Below are 18,014 nucleotides of genomic sequence, written 5' to 3' on the forward strand. Positions count from 1 at the left end.
AATTTGGCAAAATTAGGAAAGAATACTGATCATATGAAAAGAAATTGCGCATAAGTTTATTAGAAAATACAAGATGCATGTTCTGTTTTTTTTTATGAATTGTGCCCATGGAGTATCACAATGAAAGATAAAATATACTAGTAAAAAACAGTAAAGGATCATGCATCACAGCTCGATAGGCTTACTACCAATACAGGCTTACAACCATTTTGAATACCATTGTTATATTAACACCTACATTTTCCAAAAAAATAAACACCTGATATGAATTTGCTGAATAATTTGAAATGTACAAGGGACAAACTGATTGCTTCCATTTATCCACAGTTCTTTTTTATTTAACCAAAGAGCCAAAGTGTATGAGGGTACGTTGCAAAATGTCTGATAGCTTTCAGTAAGCACTTCTTCATGGCTACATTCATATTCATAAAGCTAGCTACTGATAAAAAGTCAAAGTTCCTTCTCACAGAAGATTCATATGTCACAATACATGCACATTCTACATTGGAGGCAATGTTTTTATTTATGGTTATGGGTCTGCAATGCCATGGCATTATGTAAGCTGAACTTGAAGCTGATATGATCTACAAAGGGCTGGTCTATCCTACAAGTACTAATAAGAAATGTCACGGAGCAACTGAGTTGTTACAAAGATGAAACATTACTAAACGGATGATATATCATTTGACTGCATTTTGATGTTTAAAAAGATAAATGGATTTAGTAATTCAGTCACCACTGATGAGGCCATTTAACAACTCTCAAAGCAGACATATTAGGTGAAAGTAAGGTGGAAGAAAGCTGAAGAAACAGAAACTCAGACATAATCAGAGAAAGAAATCATTCAATATGATTGCATCAATCAACTATGGTTGTCCAAATAGGGTCTTCTGGAAAGCATCTGTAAACCAATATGCATGTGGGCACACTACTGAGCACATCAATGAACAGGGCCCTTACATTATTGCTGTTCATGACATTTACTTACACCCTGGGAACACAAATATTATAAATGTACGATATTATTCACTATACACCAGCCCATAAAATAGTGGTCCTCTGATGCAAACATGGGTAAATGCTACCACAACACTTTTAAAAAACAAATCTCTCCAGATCAGGATTTCACAATTCTGCTCACAAGTCAAACACGGGAGCACGGTCACTGCACAAGTGTGGCACACTCAAGCATGCGCGTGGAACTGGCACGTGATACAACACAGAATACGTGGATGAATAGCACAGACGTTGTCATGGTATAATATTTACACAGGCATGTCTGATAGACAACAAAAATGTACCTGAGAAAACAGGCATGAGGAATCCATCTGAAAAATACATTTATAGTACATTATGGAGTTCTTACCCCAGTTCTTCTACTACTTTTGCTTTTGCTTTGTTGTCCCTGTGTGCTCCCAGACATCTCCTTGTTATACAAGTAAGTATACGCATACATCAGTTTCATTGGTTACAGTAAATAAACAAGCTGTTTTTGAAGCCCCCCCCCCTTCCCCCGCCAAGCCTAACCTAACCTAAATGCCCTAAACGTACACCTCCCAATATATGCTGTCATTGTGCAGGTGGGTGTTGGAGCAGAGGCGTGGTGCGGTATGGTACGGCACGTCGCAGCACTCTAGTTGTCCCAGTCCTTCTTGATCTGCAGGTTCCACTCCCACGAGAGGTGGTCTGTCTTGTCGTCATCTGTGAAGTGGGACTTGATGTGGTAGCCTCCCCTCACCAGCATTCCCTTTGGAGCCTCCTCCACAGGGGTCAGAAACTCGTGCTCCTCGGCCCGAGGCCCATAGCTGCCCACCATGTACACAGCCTTGTCCACTGCAGGAGGAATATTGATGGAGGCAAACAGGAGGCACAGACACAGAACAATAAAGACAATATGGTCAGCAAAGTATGTACATTGTAAAGAGTTTTAAGTTATATAGTTTATACTTTCTGTACAATGCATGAGGTGCTTGCCGAGGTCTAAGAAATGCCCTGTGTGCTTGCGCACATATCAACAGAACCTCTAAGTGTATCATCATTTTGTATGAGATCATTTAAGTAACCTCAGATCACCAGATCACCTATGATGCTTCCAAATACTGCCATTATAGTACCATCTGTCGGCAAAGATGTTCTGCCTTTTTCGTAGTAGTGTGATTAAAAATAGTTTGAATTAACTTTTAATTTTGACTGCGTAAACTGGCCTTTCTGGATGGGGAGCATGTCCAAGATCTATAAAAGTCTGAGAACAGGGTTGACGGATGCCTTTCCAGTGTACATGTGGACTCGACAGAAAATGCCCCAGTACACACAACTCAAACCTTATCTCAATCCATCTGCCCAAAACGGTTTAAACATTTACACAAGCAATCTGATAAATTTGTAATTCCCATGTTGTGAGTTAAGACTGCAACTCCAGCTTATTCAAGAGGGAAAACTCGCTGGTATGTTTAGGGGAATTCATTTCTGGCACACCCTATGGGTTTTTTCCATAAACATTCTGACTCCACAGTTTCCACCTTACACATTTCCATCAAACAAACAATGCCAACAACAAGGAATTTGAGAATAAGAGTGGAAGTCCTTGCCTCGCAGTCCTTTCCTGTAGGTCAGATGCACATACTTCAGTCCAGACACGATTTCTCTGTTGACCTATTGTGGTGAAAACAGAAGAGTTCATTAACATACAACAACTGCATGGCAGGCACCCTGTTGATATGAAGTGCAATAGCACAAATGCGCCTGCAGAGGGCGTCTTAGGCATCAGCATCAGTGGCGCTTGGCGATTCTCAATACATCAGAGTCCTTGTGGGATGTGCTCCTGGGGCACAGCCTCCCACTACTGCTACAAAACACATTAAGCATTGTAGGAATCTATTTAATTAGCTTCTTTCACTCTGTCCCTCATTCAAGGCCTCTTTGTCTCCTTCTTTCACTCTCATTCTAACCTCCATTTAGACTCGATCAGTCCGGTCGTGCCCTCAGGAAGATGGAGTGTGAATTGTCGGCGAACTCATCTTTCCCTCCCAGATCTAACCAGAGTTAATTAAGCAGTGGGGAGGATTTTGCACTTTCCCATAATTCACCCACCACCCTATGTCCCCTAACACACACACACACACTCTCTCTCTCTCTTTCTCTCTCCATGCCAACAGCCACTTCGCATTGAGACATTTTAAAAAACAGCATTCCCATGCAGCCCAAGACAAATATTTCCCCAAGAAATGCACAAACAAATACAAAGAATAAGCCTTGCATTTCAGAGCATGTTTGCTTATCTATAATCATTTCTTTTTTTGGTGAGGGCGGTTATTTTAAGGGTGTATTAGGCTGCTTACTTGGGAAAGCCACTCCATGTTTATGCATGCACTAAACGCTGCTCCTGTCCTTGGGGACCCAAACCGTTTGAGAGGGTAGGCGACCTCTTTCATTTTCATACGAACCAAGGCCTCATGTTTAAACATGTCAGCCGTCTATTTTGGAAATCAGAGAACTTTCTGCTGTGAGAGAGGAGGCGAAAAGAGGGGCTGTAGCCAAGCTCAAGTAGGGCAGAGAGGCCTGGTGCTTTCACAAACATTTGAGAGATTTTTTCTAGATCTAGTTTTTGATGTCTTATAAACACGTGCACTCCAGAACCAGATTACATATAAACCTACTTTGAGAGATTCTTCCCAGGAGATGACACTTTACAGTACTTGCCATATGTAAAGCTGAAGAACAATATATATTGTGCACATGATATACCTTTTACAGTCACAGTGCAGTGATGGCAGCATATGGTAAAAACACAGAAAAAAAGAGAGTGAATTTCCATCTCACCTTGAAGTGAATCTTCACCCTGTAGTCAACACCTTCTTTCATGGTAAAATTTGCCTTCTTCAAAGCCTCCAGGTCACCTGTGTGAAAGAGAGAGCGCTTGTCAGACTCCATTACATTACCAAGACACTTTTTCACACCATCCCACGTTCAGCAAGAAAGAGGCAAAGAGAGAGAGAAAGAAAGAGCAGGGTGAAAGGAAAATTGAATATAACGCAACAAAGACAAGAAAGCATATCAGAGAACAAATATATTTTTTTTCAGTAGGTCATTTGGCTTTGCCTGCCATAAAAGCCTTCCTATACCAATAAGTCAACAGGATAACTGCAGCGTTATCAATTTATCTCTGAAATTTGCCTTAAGTGGTCTGTAATGGATTCTGAAAGCACAGAGATGGAGAGTGATGCAGAGTTAGCGGAGTGATAAAACGATCCGTGAAAGAAAAAAAAAGCAAAGCAAAGATGATGCCTTCCCTTCTATTTCTTAGTTACGGAAAACACTCGAGGAGAATGAACCAACAGGAGTGGACTGTGGCTGTTGGCCAGGCTGCAAGCACTGAGAAACCCGCATTAAGAGTTTAATTTAAGTCTTCACCCAACTCCCTGTATCACCATGGTTCACACACACACACACACACACACACAGACACACACAGCCATTTTCAGTCAGCATGCATTTCCATCGCAGTATTCATTTCTATCTACATTTCCTTTGTATATGTTTGTACATGAATATGCATCACAGTATTGTAATTTACTACTTCCTTGGTACATTTACATCTTTGTGAACCAAGTTTGCCATTAACCTATTCAAATGTAAAAAAATACCTACAATATGTCGATATGACACACTTCTAGAGGAAGCAGTAATATCTTCAAGCATGAAAATACGTAAATCAGGTCGGCCAAGGTCTACCTTGCAGTAATCATGAATAATGAAACAATGATACACTGGGAATCACTTTACACCCTCAATCCAGAAATGTACCTAAAGCATGAAGAAATGCGGCAAGTCAATTTTTGTTGTTATTCTATGTCCATGAAATTAAACTGCCATCCCTCTCCACTCAGCCTAAAAATGCCAAAAAAGAAAACATAAAATGGGAGTAGCTCGTTTCAGAAGTGTAATCGTGCTCTGTTCTTTGCTTTGCCAGTAACAGTCTGTCAGGAGCATCTATGGGTAGATGGCTCCGATGACGCCGCAGGGAGCGGCTGTATCTTTACAGCGACGTAAAATGGGCCAACAGCAGATCGGTCCATTGCCTGCTGTCTCGAAACACAAGCGGCGGTGGCGGGAGGTAACAAGTAAGTATGAGTAAGTATAAGTACATATACTCTTTTGATCCCGTGAGGGAAATTTGGTCTCCCAATCCGTGAATTAGTGAAACACACACAGCACACAGTGTACACACAGTGAGGTGAAGCACACACTAATCCCAGCGCAGTGAGCTGCCTGCATCAACAGCGGCACTCGGGGAGCAGTGAGGGGTTAGGTGCCTTGCTCAAGGGCACTTCAGCCATGCCTAATGGTCGGGGTTCGAACCGGCAACCCTCCGGTTACAGGTCCGAAGTGCTAACCAGTAGGCCACGGCTGCCCCAAGTAGCAGGAAGTAATGTGAAAACACGCATCTCCCTTCAGTAATGTGAAAACACGCATCTCCCTTCAGTAATGTGAAAACACGCATCTCCCTTCATTGTATTTCTCCCTCGCTCTCATTGTCTCGATCTGTCAAATTTTCTCCCTTGGTTTTTCACTTTCACTCTTGGTCTTTCTCTCTTTCCCTCTCCTCTCTCTCTCTCTCTCTCTCTCTCTCGGCCAATACAGACTTGTGCAGACATGGATGCCACCTTGATGATTTAACCTCAAGATACTACACTCACTGTGCAACCCTCGGGCTAGAGGTAGTCGGCTGCACTCAGATAAAGGTGAACGAGACTGACACACTTGGATAGACGGGACGAGACTGTCCCCAGTGTGCACTGCATACAAAGAGAGATTCAGAGTCCGGCAAAAGAAAGACCTAAAGGCCAGGGGAATAAAACATCCACCACGAACGGTCATGCAGACATAGACTACTTAACTGTGGTCTGGCTTAAGAGTCAAGGTCTGTTTGAAACAGAAGGTAGTCTGCCATTGCCTCGTTGGCCATTTAGACCTTCCAAGATAAAATATTATCCAGTTTGGAATGGACTCTGGGAATAATTTTCATCATCCTCATGTGTGCAGTGGTTGTACCTAAAGCACTCTCCTCAGCCCGCAATAAGAAATCTCATTTGGGCCCCCCAACAGAGGCATGCTCACCCATAAATGCATTAATGCCAAGGGGAGATGTACACAGGTTGCCCTGGCCTTTTGGCAATGGTCCCTCAGAGATGATGAAATATTTATTGCACCATTAGCACAATTCACTCAAGGTAACTCTGCAACCTTAATCCAATCCGGTTAACAAAAATCACCCGTCTATTAGATAAAAAATGTGTTCAATGTGTGTAATTTAATTTTAACATATTGACTGTGAATTCTCCACGGCACAGATGCATGAAGCGGCAATGATGCTTAAAATATAGTTCTAAGCCATAACTCAGGGTTTGATGTTATGGACAGGTTGACTGTTCGGGCATTCTGAACAACGGTGCACAGAACAGAACAGCATGACCTTATTTGCTGTAATAAGCCACAAAGCCCCCTGTCTTAGCTCTGCCAGAGTGATTCTCACATTAGATTATCGGTAGTCGGAATAGGAAAAGAATGAAGTGACAGAGCTGGCACACAAACAGGTGCTTTGATAACAACACTCACTCTCTCACTCTCTCTCTTTCTGTGGCACTCCCCACTCACCCCCCCTGCATCTATTTGGTCTTGTTCAGCTCTGTCTAGCTGTCTGTGCCCAATATACAACACCCACCCCCCACCCCCTGCTCTCTTTTCTCCCAGTTCCATTAGGGAGGCTGCAGATAAGACAGGCCTTCTGTTATCCTAATCAGGGCATCAGCAGAGACTGGAGAGGAGAAGAGGAGGAGTGGAGAGGAGAGGAGGAGAAGAGAGGAGAGGAGAAGAGAGGAGGGATAGAAGGGAGGGGCGAAGAGTAGAGGAGGGGTGGAGAGGGGAGGAGGGAAGACTAAAGAGGGAAGCGGAGAAGAGAGGAAGGGTGGAGAGGAGAGGAGGATAAGAGAAGAGGGGTGGATAGGGGAGGGGAGAAGAAGAGTGGAGAGGGGAGACTGAAGAGGCAGAAGAGAGGAGGTGAAAAGTAAAAGAAAAAAGGAACATTAATAGGAGAGTTGAATCCGCGCACCAGATTCATACTGTCTGTCTTGAACCCCCCTCTCTTCTCAAACACACACACACACACACACACTACACTACACACCCCCCTTATCAACACCACCTGCTCACCACCCACTGTCACACCCCTCCATCTCCCTCTCTCTCTCTCTCCCTCTCAAAGCTTTGGCCGCCCGGACACATCCGTCAGGCGGCGTTCCGTTCCGGCGGCTCCACCACTCAAAGGGCCCATCATCAGCTGTCAGGCAGGCACGGCCCCTCGCTCTCGCACCATCCATCAGGGAGGAAGTCGGCTTCCTAATGCTCACCGCTCGGCTCCGCCGGAAATCGCATCGCACACACTGTGGTCTTCCAAAGGGAGACGCGATGTCTGACTAATCAAGTAAATATGATACTCCGATCCATAAATAGCACTGACGTTTGGGCTGCAAGAACACAGCTCAGCGTTGTACAGGCCAATATATGAAAGCGGAGTTGGGAAGCTGGGGTTGGTCCAGTTGAACCTTTTCTATCTGTAGTTCAACTCAGTGTTTTGTAGAGAACATTTTTGTTTCATTTTGTATTTGGTACTGAAAATAAACTTGGCCTGCCCCTGAGTCAGAAGAATTATGAATGCATGATGATCACAAAGAAAAAGTCAAAGATATGTTCCAGGCAAGCTTGATATAGATTTCTCTCACATTGCTTAAGGTACTGTAGCTCTCACAGAGGTTTCCAAGCAGAGCCCAGCGATACCTCTGAAGAGACATCAAACAGTACAAACTGTTCTTCACAGTAACAGAAATCAGAGACACATCATCATAATTAAGAAACAAGACAACACACCGAGCACCAGGTATAAGCTCTGAGGGACAGATAGGTTTCTTCCTGTCTGATGTCTCTCTTGGTGAACTATAGGTACCCTTAAACTATAGGTACCAGAGCAGCACTTAGCCATATCTACTGTACATGAACATCTTCAGCAGTATATTCACATCTGTCTATATCCCTGGCGTCATGACCTGACAGATTTGAATGGGCAAAACAACTTACACTCATTTCGAACATACTGTGCTATGGTTATGCTTGAGAACGACCTCGATCTGAGTGAGATGTATGGTGTTTTATTTTTGCTGCTGACAGAGGAAGCTCTGTTGCAAGGCCACTTCCTTCACACAATTCTGATGTTGAAATGAACGCGTGATCCACTTGGCAGCTGACTAAAGTCTATGCAATACCTTTCCTCCCCTGCCTGCAGAGACAGCAGCAATGGATAGTCACCATAAAGTCGACTTTTGTTTTGTTTAAGATTTTGGTTTTAAAGGAACCGTATGTACTGTAAGAAATGTATTTCAATTAATCATAAAATGGCCCTGATATGTCACTAGACATTAAGAAATCATGTTCATTTCAAATACTTACATCATTTCAAATACTTCTATCACTGACAACAGTAGTCCGGTCAGGATATTGTCATTTAAAAAGTGAAGTTGCAGCCCTCAACTGATGTTGATGTTGTCATTTTGTGTTTTGGCCTGATGCGCCACCCTCTACCTATCTACTAATCACAAAGTCAGTAGTGTTTCGGCATCCGGGTTGCCAGCTCTGCCAGTCAGGGGGGAGGGGGAGGGGATACACCGCTCCACAGTAATTTGAAAGTGATTGCAGTACCAGTTTTGGCTACAATCTTACATACGGTTCCTTTAAGGGATTACGGAATCTGTCCAATCTATTGTCTTGAGTTTTAAAGTTTTGTTTTCCTATCTGTTTTCCAAAATCTATTAATAAAGAAATCAACTGTATCATTTACTCAAGTCAGAGCATTTTTTTTATACCAAAAAATTAACAATTCATACAGAAATGAAAGATTGTTAGGTATGATTCAGTGATCATAACTAAAACTACACTATGCAAACAATGTTGCAATATCAGGGTGTAAAACGCACACCTCACCCCTTTGGTTAGTCACTGGGAGGATACCACATGAAATGCATGACGTTTGAGTAACGGCTAGGCTCTGTCTGTATGTTCTGTTCCAACATCTGCTTCTTACGCAAACTGGTATAATATAGTTCATATTTACATGCCATTCATAATAATTACACGTGAACTCAATCAGGAAATAACTAAAATATGCCATAAAGGCTAATGTATAATGTAGATGTCAAGACATAATATAAGTACAGGGTGTGAGGTAAGGAAGAGTCTTCACAATGTGTTGTTATACACCATTATGTTATTATGGGATGTCACAGCCTAGAAGCCTGGCTCTGAGGACGGATCATATCTCTGGGGGATTTGGATTCCTCCTTCCAGGAAGAGAAAAAGGGACTAGATCTGCAAAGGGTCATTTCATTGCCTAGCAACGATATGACCTTTCGCATGGCTCCGACTGCTGCTCAGGAGACAGAAGAGCCTCCCTCGAGCCAAACGCTGGAGGGAGGGAGGGAGGGAGGGAGAGGGAGAGAGAGAGGGAGGCAGACAGAGATAGAGGGAAGGGGAGAGAGAGAGAAAGCGGGAGCTAGAGGGAAACAGACAGTCTGTGAGAGATGCAAACGAAAGTGATGAGAGAAAGAAAAGGGACAGGAGACAGGAAAAAAACAGCAAGTGAGTAAAAGAGAGAAAAAGATGAAAAATAAGAGACAGAATAAAACCAGAAAAGCGAGAGAGGGGCAGACAGACAGACAGATTGAGGGAGGGAGTGAGAATGCGAGCGCCTCCGAGCACATCGACCGCCAGCGCTCCCTCCAGCCCTGCCCACGTGGCCTCGGCTCTCCCAGCCCTGACAGGTACAAAGTCGCTCCGCCCCAAGATTGATTCCCGCTTCCAACCGCCTCCTCCGCCACCTCCTCCTCCCTGGCCCTGTGAGGCACAGGGGGGATGACATCATCCCTCTTCGGGCTGAAGAGGTGACTCATTAGAATGCAGTGTGTTGCCCTCCGAGGGTCTGTCAATATTGTCAACTAAGCAAATGCCATCTCTCTCTCTCTCTCTTTCTCTCTCTCTCTTTCTCTCTCTCTCTCTCTCTCTCTCCCTCACCTTTTCTGTCTTTTTCTTTGCCTCTCCAAACAGAACCCTTTGTCTGAGCTTCTGAGGAGCCTTGATGTTGCTGTGTCAGCAACAGAACACAACCAACATCTAGATGAATGATGTCAAATAGGGCGATTGTTCTTGAGAGAGGAAAGGATGTAAGCAGGGGAGGGGTGTGACCTGCATAAGTGCTCCTCACGGGTCTGCGTGTCCACTTACTGTGTCTCTGGACCAATGGGCGTGGCCACTGAGCGCATGATGTAATGGCACACATACTGCAGTGTTAAGATACTCCACATTGGAATTCACACACAAACAAACACACACACACACACACACACACACACACTGCTACACTACATTTTTCTCTTTATTCTATGTTGAAAATTTGACCTTAAAATGCTTCTCAAGGCTGTGGATATTGGTCACACCACACCCTAATATCTGTGTGTGTGGTAAATGACAAATTCCTCTTCACCGTGTTGCATTCCAATAGGAATACTTATTTCCCTTTCCGTCTCTAGGCCAGGAAAGCCATGGCTGCCGGATAATTCATTTTGGTCATGCTGCAAATCTTCTCAGGCAGACAGACCTGACGTGGGCACAGGATGTTGGCATATCTGCAGGCTATTTGTGCCCTGTTGGAAAAGAACATTATATTTCCCTACGAGAAAGAAAATTAGAGAGAGAGAGAGAGAGAGAGAGAATTGGAGAGAGAGAAAAGAGAGAGAGATGGTGAGAGTGAAACACTAAATTCACCCTTGTTCAGACACGTCAGAGAGAATGGCTCTTGTCAAGCTTCAATGCTCATCCTCAAAAAATTGTTTTCACTTTCCGTGATCTGGAAATTGCGAAACAATCTGCCACCAGTGATGTGTAATTTCACAAAACCAGGGAGCGAAGCCTGAAGTGTGAGGCAGAGGAAAAAGAAAGTGCTCTTCTGGTTCAGCTGACAGACCAACAGTCCCACTGCCGTGAAGTCAATTCCAAGGACATCCATGACTAGATCTGCCTTCATCTTTTCAGGAGAACCTTGTACTGAGAGTGACTTATAGTAAGAGTGAAGATATGCACGCAATCCCAATGGAGACACAGAGGTCCCACATGAGATCTGATTAAATGACAAATGACTGGTTACAGCCATATGTTATGTATGTTATGGAAAATAGAAACACCAAAATGAGGTCACACATTGTACAACAGGAGAAGGTCACCTGTGAGATCCATGGTGATGGGTCCAGGGGCCTGGTCACACATCAGTGTCAGTCTCGTCACCTGGAGGTTAGGGATGGTGGGGTCTGTGATGGAAGAGAAGACAACTTAGAAATGGTGTTGCGTTTTCTCCCACACTCTTTGTTTACCTGATGCTAACCCACAGATGGAACCGGTAGCATAGGCAGAATAAGACAGTTTCATTGCTATAGCATTGAACTCTGCATTGAACTGCATTAAAGGCCCAAGGCCCTTGAAATTGAATAATGGCCAAAGGGCAGTCCTATGTCTGACTAAACTAAATTGATTGATAACTAGGCATGCCCCATTGCCCCCAGAGCATAGCACTGTAGTGGCCTGGCTGCTCTAGCTGTTGGCTTCAGCAACTCGAGCTAGTTAGCACAGATTGTTTTTTTTGTTTTTTTTCCATACCTACAGTACTCGGTGACTTTGAGAGATAGAGATCTATGTGAAAAATTGCTGGAGTTTTCCTTTAACTTCAAACATTGATGAGTCAATTCAATGCTCCCACATGCCAAACTATAGCTACAGTTTATGCACAAGAACTTTGCTTGTTGATAGACTTTGCACTTCGCCTGCCATTTAAATCAGGGCCCCCAATATGATTACCCATCAGGCATTGCATTCTCTCTCTCTCTTACTTTCTCTCTCTCTGTACTTCTTTACTACTCTAAGACAAGGCAGTCAGCACGAAAACTGCATTTGGTTACACACATAGGGGCATGCCGTGTGGGGAGCTTAAAGGAGAAGTTTTTCACATAGATCTCTGTTTCTCAAAGTCACCGGGTACTGTCGGTAACGGGAAAAAAAAACAGTTGTAGTAAAGTCAATTTTACCTAGCTCAAGTTGCTGCAGCCAATAGTTAGAGCCTTCAGGCAGTTACGGTGCTACAGTCTGAGGGCATTGAGTGTGGCAGAATTCCCCTTTAATGCTCGACACATGAATTATGGGAACTAATGTGGGCGTGTGGTGAGACTGGCATTCGTGGCGTGTTAATGTTCAACATGTGTCCCCTCTCATTCAGCCGAGCAGCAGTGGGGATCAACGAGACTGAATCATGTAAGAGCCATGGAGATGGAGGAGGAGGAAGAGGAGGAGGAAGAGGTGAGCAACAGGGCTATATGAATGTTTCCATTTTCACATGAAAGCTGCTGGCAGGGTATTGGCACAGATGGTGCTGGAAAAAAATAATGTTTCCAATTTAATTCTCATCCTTCCAAACATCATAAAGGGTTTTTAATTTATGCCGCTTATGAGAGACAGGAATTAAAGAAGGCTCTAATGGAAGCTTATAGCCTTCATGAAGAAGGGCCTTTTCTTCTCCATTCAGGGCAGTAAATGAACACTAAGAGGAAGCTAAAGTGGTCCAAATGCTACCATATTAGGTTAATAGGACAAGGCTTCTAAAATGTAGTAGGTTTTCAGATACAGAAATGAAACAGAAACATTTAACACACAATTAGAGAAGTACATGTACAGTATGAGGCTTAAGGTAAATACATGTCAACCCACAGGTGCTGTATATTTCCCTACAGCAGGGTGTATGTAGTTCAACAGTCACTTCACCAACAGGTCTTGAGAGGAAACAGTGGCTTGATTAAACATGAAACAGATACAGTCAGACAGATATACAGTATAGCTCAGTATAGCTATAGTGTGTATGTACAGAATAGTGCATCTGCTCTGTTTGTTTGAGACAACAGGCCTTTCATTTCTCCGCTTTCTTCTATTCTCAGCCCTGCAGTGACCTGGTCACTAGACGGAGAGTTAAAAATTCTCTCTTCCACAGGGAGTTTGTGAGCAACAGAGACATTTTGTGCTTGAAGCTGATGGAATCCATTGTGCTCTCCCCTGCTCTTGTAGCCCACCCTCCACCACCCCTACCCACCTTCACCCACCCAACATCATGCCACTTCAGCACATTCCGCCGGGGGGAGGCTATCACCAAGGTGACGGCTTCTGACACCCTGCCAGTGAAGCCACTGTCCTGGAGCATGATGTGTGTCACGGCTCAGACACACTCCCATGGAGCCATGGCCACTCTCACTACTCACACTAGACAGGACACACACACACACACACACACAAATAAACACACAAAAACACACACACACACACACACACACACACACAAACAATGCACACACACACACAATGCACACACATTCAAAATAATGGCAGAGGTCCCCTGTGGCAAATACACCCACTGCGCAACGAAACCCAAATAAACAAATGATGAGGAAAACTGCTCCTGTGCTGGTTGGGGCGAAAAGTCAGGCTGGGAAAATAAATATGGTCTCCTCTGCCAAAGGCTTAGGCCAAAATGTCAGAAAACACTAGTGGGTGTTTTAGGTCATTGGAATATTCATAATTTCTGATGTACTACAAACCTATAATCCATGAATATTTGAGTATCAGTGCTGTGAGTTACATCAGCATTTCTTGCTTTTCAGCAAGACTCAGGCACAGCCCAAAGAGCCCGCCCCCTTCCTGTCAGCGTGCTGTGCCCGAGCAAAACAATTGGCAGCCAGGACTGCTCATCTATTTGGAGGGTTCCTGGCCTGCCAATACAGCAGTATGTTGACATTTCAGTCTCAGATGACAGAATCAAGAGGATTCATCAAGACATCCTTCGTTTTACTTTTTTTTTATTTGACTTTGTATAGCTTTTGGGCTTTCCTTTGATGTTGATGTCCAGTAGAGATCAGATTAGGTGATATGAGATGTTTCTCTCTTTTGTAATGCAATGTTTATTGATTTTTCAACATAGGGAAATATACACAGCATTTATCAATAACCCCCCCCCCCATCCCACCCAATCCCTTACCAACACATGGATCAGCATTGGTCAGCGGAGTACAAATGCATGTTTGAAAACAAACACACACACATTATAAAAGAGAAAATAATTGAAAAATAAATTAAAAAACACCTATTTACAAAGCAACTTTTTAATCGTAGCAATGCCATGTAGCCAATTATTGATAGTGGAAGGCTTTGCATGGTTAATTCTTGCTGAGGAAAGTTCTAGGTACATAATGTCTAATAGAGTATACAACCAGTGTTTTACAGAAAGATCATGGAGTGGAAGCAATCTCTGAACCACTAATTTTTTGGCTGCGGTCATACCTGCTAACCAAAGTTTTCGTGTTTTCTCTGTGATGTGAAATTTTGAATCATTAAACAAAGGATGTACTGCAGGATCCATTGGAAATGTGATGTTTGTTAAATTGGATAAATTGTAACTACAGTATTCAAGAAAGAAAACACCTCTGGGCAGTTCCATAAAGAATGCATGAAATTCCCTACATTGCAAAAGGTACAATTTGAAAGAGATGTTTCTCTCTAATCTCTGTTCTCTTTGCAGTGGCTAACCAGTGTCTAGGCATTGCATAAAAAAAACTGAGTGTGGGAATGTCAAAAGCAGAGGGCTATTTGTGTGTGTGTGTGTGTGTTTATTGGGGGCTGAACTAGAGGAAGTACTGTTAGTCATGCACTGAGGGCATAAACAAGCCCTCAAATTGTACACATGCAGCTATAACCCAAGGACAAAACACACAATGCAAACATGCTATCACTACCTTAACACACACACACACACACACAAACACACTCACAGTTGTACAATTCAGCACCCTTGGACACACACACACAAACACACGCCCAGCTGATTTATTGTGTCCTCTCGAATTCATATATCATCCTGGAGAACAAAACATGACAAATTAAAAGACATTTTAAAAAGGAGCCAAGTGCCACAAGCATCTCTGAGAAACGGCCGAGGTTAATATTCCCATCACTGAGGAGCGTCCCACGGCTGTGAGAAGGGGATGAGGCAGAGCGCCTGAGCGCCACATTCAGAGGGTCCTTCAGCACAACAGAGTAGTTTTGAGGCTGAATCAAAAGTGCATAGCTTAAGACACACACACACAAACACACACACCATCCACCTCCATTATCCTCTCCTCTCATGCCCGCACCAATTCAGCTGCCATCACAGAGAGATCTGATTGGTTGTGATGGCCGTGGCACTGTAAGAACATCTTCCCCCCGCAAAAAGTGAAATATGAGATGTTAATCACTCGAAAGGCTGCTCAGCACTCAGGGTCGTTACGCAGGCCAGGGGCCGCTACTAACAGCCTTAGAGCCATAATCATGAATATAAAGGTGAATCATTACTGACTCATGAGCTATTCTACGCAAATGACCCACTTCACTGCAGAGCATCTCTGTCACACAAACTAGAAAACACTTAACAGGGAACTAGACAATCAATTTTTAGGAATTCATTGCAATGTTAGTAATTTGTGTGTTGGAGCAGTAACTAGAAACTGCTTTTTATCTCCCAAAACTCCCAAACAGGCTTTGTTGATTTGTCATGCCTATTTTCCCTTTTATTTTATGTGGCACTTGTGGTATTATTTCATCCTCAGTTTAAGTGAATAAGTGCAATATTTTTCAGTAATGAACATCACATTTAAAAAGGCGGGCATCAAAGTGTCAGACACCTTTCAAAAAAGTTTCCAAGCTTTGCTCTGGTAGTAGTCAGAAACTCATTAAAACTCAAAGTCCATTTGATGCTGTAGGCATACAGTAAAGGTTAATCTTCCCCTAATACCCCGGGTGCCCACTTGGAGTGGTAAATTGGGTTTTTTACCTCCAGCTGAGCACCCCTATCCCATATAAGCCAACGCAGAATACTAATAGCCATTTCTAGGGGAGAAAACCAAATCTATTAGTGCTGAGCTGTAGTGTTTTTTTGGGAGCTGTTCCCAATTTCACGGGAACAAGATTTGGGTCAAAGTCCTGAATTTTAATGTTGGGGGTGTTGGTGTGCATGTGGGTGTGTGTGTTGATATACATTTGTGGGAAAAGGAGGCGTAAGTGTGGTTTAGGAAGTTCAAAGGATGTTGCTCTCTAATAGGGAGAAGACAAGCTCTCTCTCTCCCTCTCTCTCTCTCCCTCCCTCTCTCTCTCTCCCTCTCTCTCTCTCTCCCTCTCCTGGCCCAACGGCAAAGCAGAGGCAGCCTCCCTCACAGGTTTGAAGGCAGGACTGAATTACTCCAGGGATCTGAGACTGTTCAAGCACAACTGGCCTAGTGGGAGATGGAAACCCCTGGAGGCCCGTGACAGAGAAGGCTGGGACTTGCTGTGTGAAATAATGATCACAGACACACACACACACACACACACACACACACACACACAGGTGCATCCCATCCCTCTACATGTATTTTCATGCGCCTCTTTCCTCGGTCCTCAGTCCTTCAGCTTGTGCCCCTGAAAATCATTCAAAGCTGGACATTATCGAGGGTGTCTCATTTCTCTAATTACAACCAGAGGAGGTGAGAACGAGGAGAGGACAGAGGAGAAAGGGCCGATACGTGGGGAAGCGTTTTTAGTCGGAATTGTGCGATCATTGGTCCAAACTGTCGAGGTGAAAAGTTCCCTCCCACGTCTATCAATTTTCGGTTTCCAACAAGTTTGTATGGATTTATTAACACCAATAAATTAGTAGATAGACCAAGAAAAGATCTTTATATGCTGGAATTATCTTTTTTTTTTTTAAAAGTTCATGCCTGTTTTAAACACATTGTATTTAAATAAGTATTAATTTATGTCTCGAGAACTATCAAATATTACCTCATTATCAGGGTCAATAAGTGGGAATAGTCCATGTTTAATATGATATTTTTAGGCTTTGGTATCAGTTCATATTCTCTGCAATTTGCGTGTCTGTTTATTCTAGCCTAAGAGGTAATGCATGAGTGAGCAGGACATCTCATTTCTCTGTCTCTCCTTCAGGACATCTCATTTCTCCTGTCTCTCCTTCAGGACATCTCATTTCTCCTGTCTCTCCTTCAGGACATCTCATTTCTCCTGTCTCTCCTGGTTACCATAATATCATGTTCAGATTGTATTACTCCTACGGACAGGAGATTCCCAAAAAACTGATTTACAAAAGAAACCAGTTGAAGAGAAGCTCTGCTGAAAAGTGGATGAGTTATTTTAACTGGGACCATGCAGCTTATCTGAGCCTTTTAAACCAACAGTCTTGCGTCTGACCCCCTCATGGTCCAGGAATGAAAGGACAATGTGCTCACCTGCAACCACCGGGCCTGAGCCCAGGAGAGCCTGCTTGTACTTGGTGAGACTCTCGTCATCCTTGTCCAGCTCCTGGATCTCCTGCAGGGACTTCTGGGCCGGGGGCTGGTAGTTCAGGTCAGCCTCGTCCGCCTCGTCCCCAATGGGCGTGTCGGTCTCTTTGTCAGCCATGATGCCTGAGAGGAAGAGAAAAGCATGGGGGGTGGGGGTGGGGGTGGGGGTTGGGGGCAAGTAGAAGTCTATGAGTTTCATTACACACACATATGTTAACATAGTTGTGGGCGTGGTGGAGCAGTGGTGACGTCATCGACGCCTGACAATCATTTGACCCATCTGGGTTCAATGCCTGACCCAGCCATTGCGAGTCTGTGTTGCTTTGGATAGAAGCCACCTCTCAAAATTGGTTGCTTTAACCTTTAGGAACCATGAAACCTGGAGTGGTCAGCAACACCAGTTCACAAACGTGAGTGTGTCACCTGTCTCACTGGAGAGATTCATTGAGCCCCTTTATTAGTGGCACTATACAGTAAGCTTGCTTTCTGTTTTCAAAGCCACACTAGCTTTCAGAT

General features: G+C 43.7%; 1 protein-coding gene across 2 annotated transcripts in view; it reads right to left on the reverse strand.

Moving 5' to 3' along the window:
* Nucleotides 1-34: 34 nt before the first annotated feature.
* The window catches only part of arhgdig (Rho GDP dissociation inhibitor (GDI) gamma), a 32,364-nt gene continuing 14,384 nt past the window's right edge, over nucleotides 35-18,014 (reverse strand). For both annotated transcript variants that reach the window (XM_048245629.1, XM_048245628.1), the window contains exons 2-6: nucleotides 17,445-17,621; nucleotides 11,322-11,405; nucleotides 3,820-3,896; nucleotides 2,589-2,652; nucleotides 35-1,833 (exon numbers count right to left, since the gene is read on the reverse strand). In XM_048245629.1, the coding sequence (XP_048101586.1) occupies nucleotides 1,634-1,833; nucleotides 2,589-2,652; nucleotides 3,820-3,896; nucleotides 11,322-11,405; nucleotides 17,445-17,616 (597 nt within the window). In that variant the 5' untranslated portion in view covers nucleotides 17,617-17,621 and the 3' untranslated portion in view covers nucleotides 35-1,633. The remainder of the gene's footprint in view (nucleotides 1,834-2,588; nucleotides 2,653-3,819; nucleotides 3,897-11,321; nucleotides 11,406-17,444; nucleotides 17,622-18,014) is intronic.

This window comes from Alosa alosa, chromosome 6 (assembly GCF_017589495.1).
Source record: "Alosa alosa isolate M-15738 ecotype Scorff River chromosome 6, AALO_Geno_1.1, whole genome shotgun sequence".
Classification (NCBI taxonomy): Eukaryota; Metazoa; Chordata; class Actinopteri; order Clupeiformes; family Clupeidae; genus Alosa; species Alosa alosa.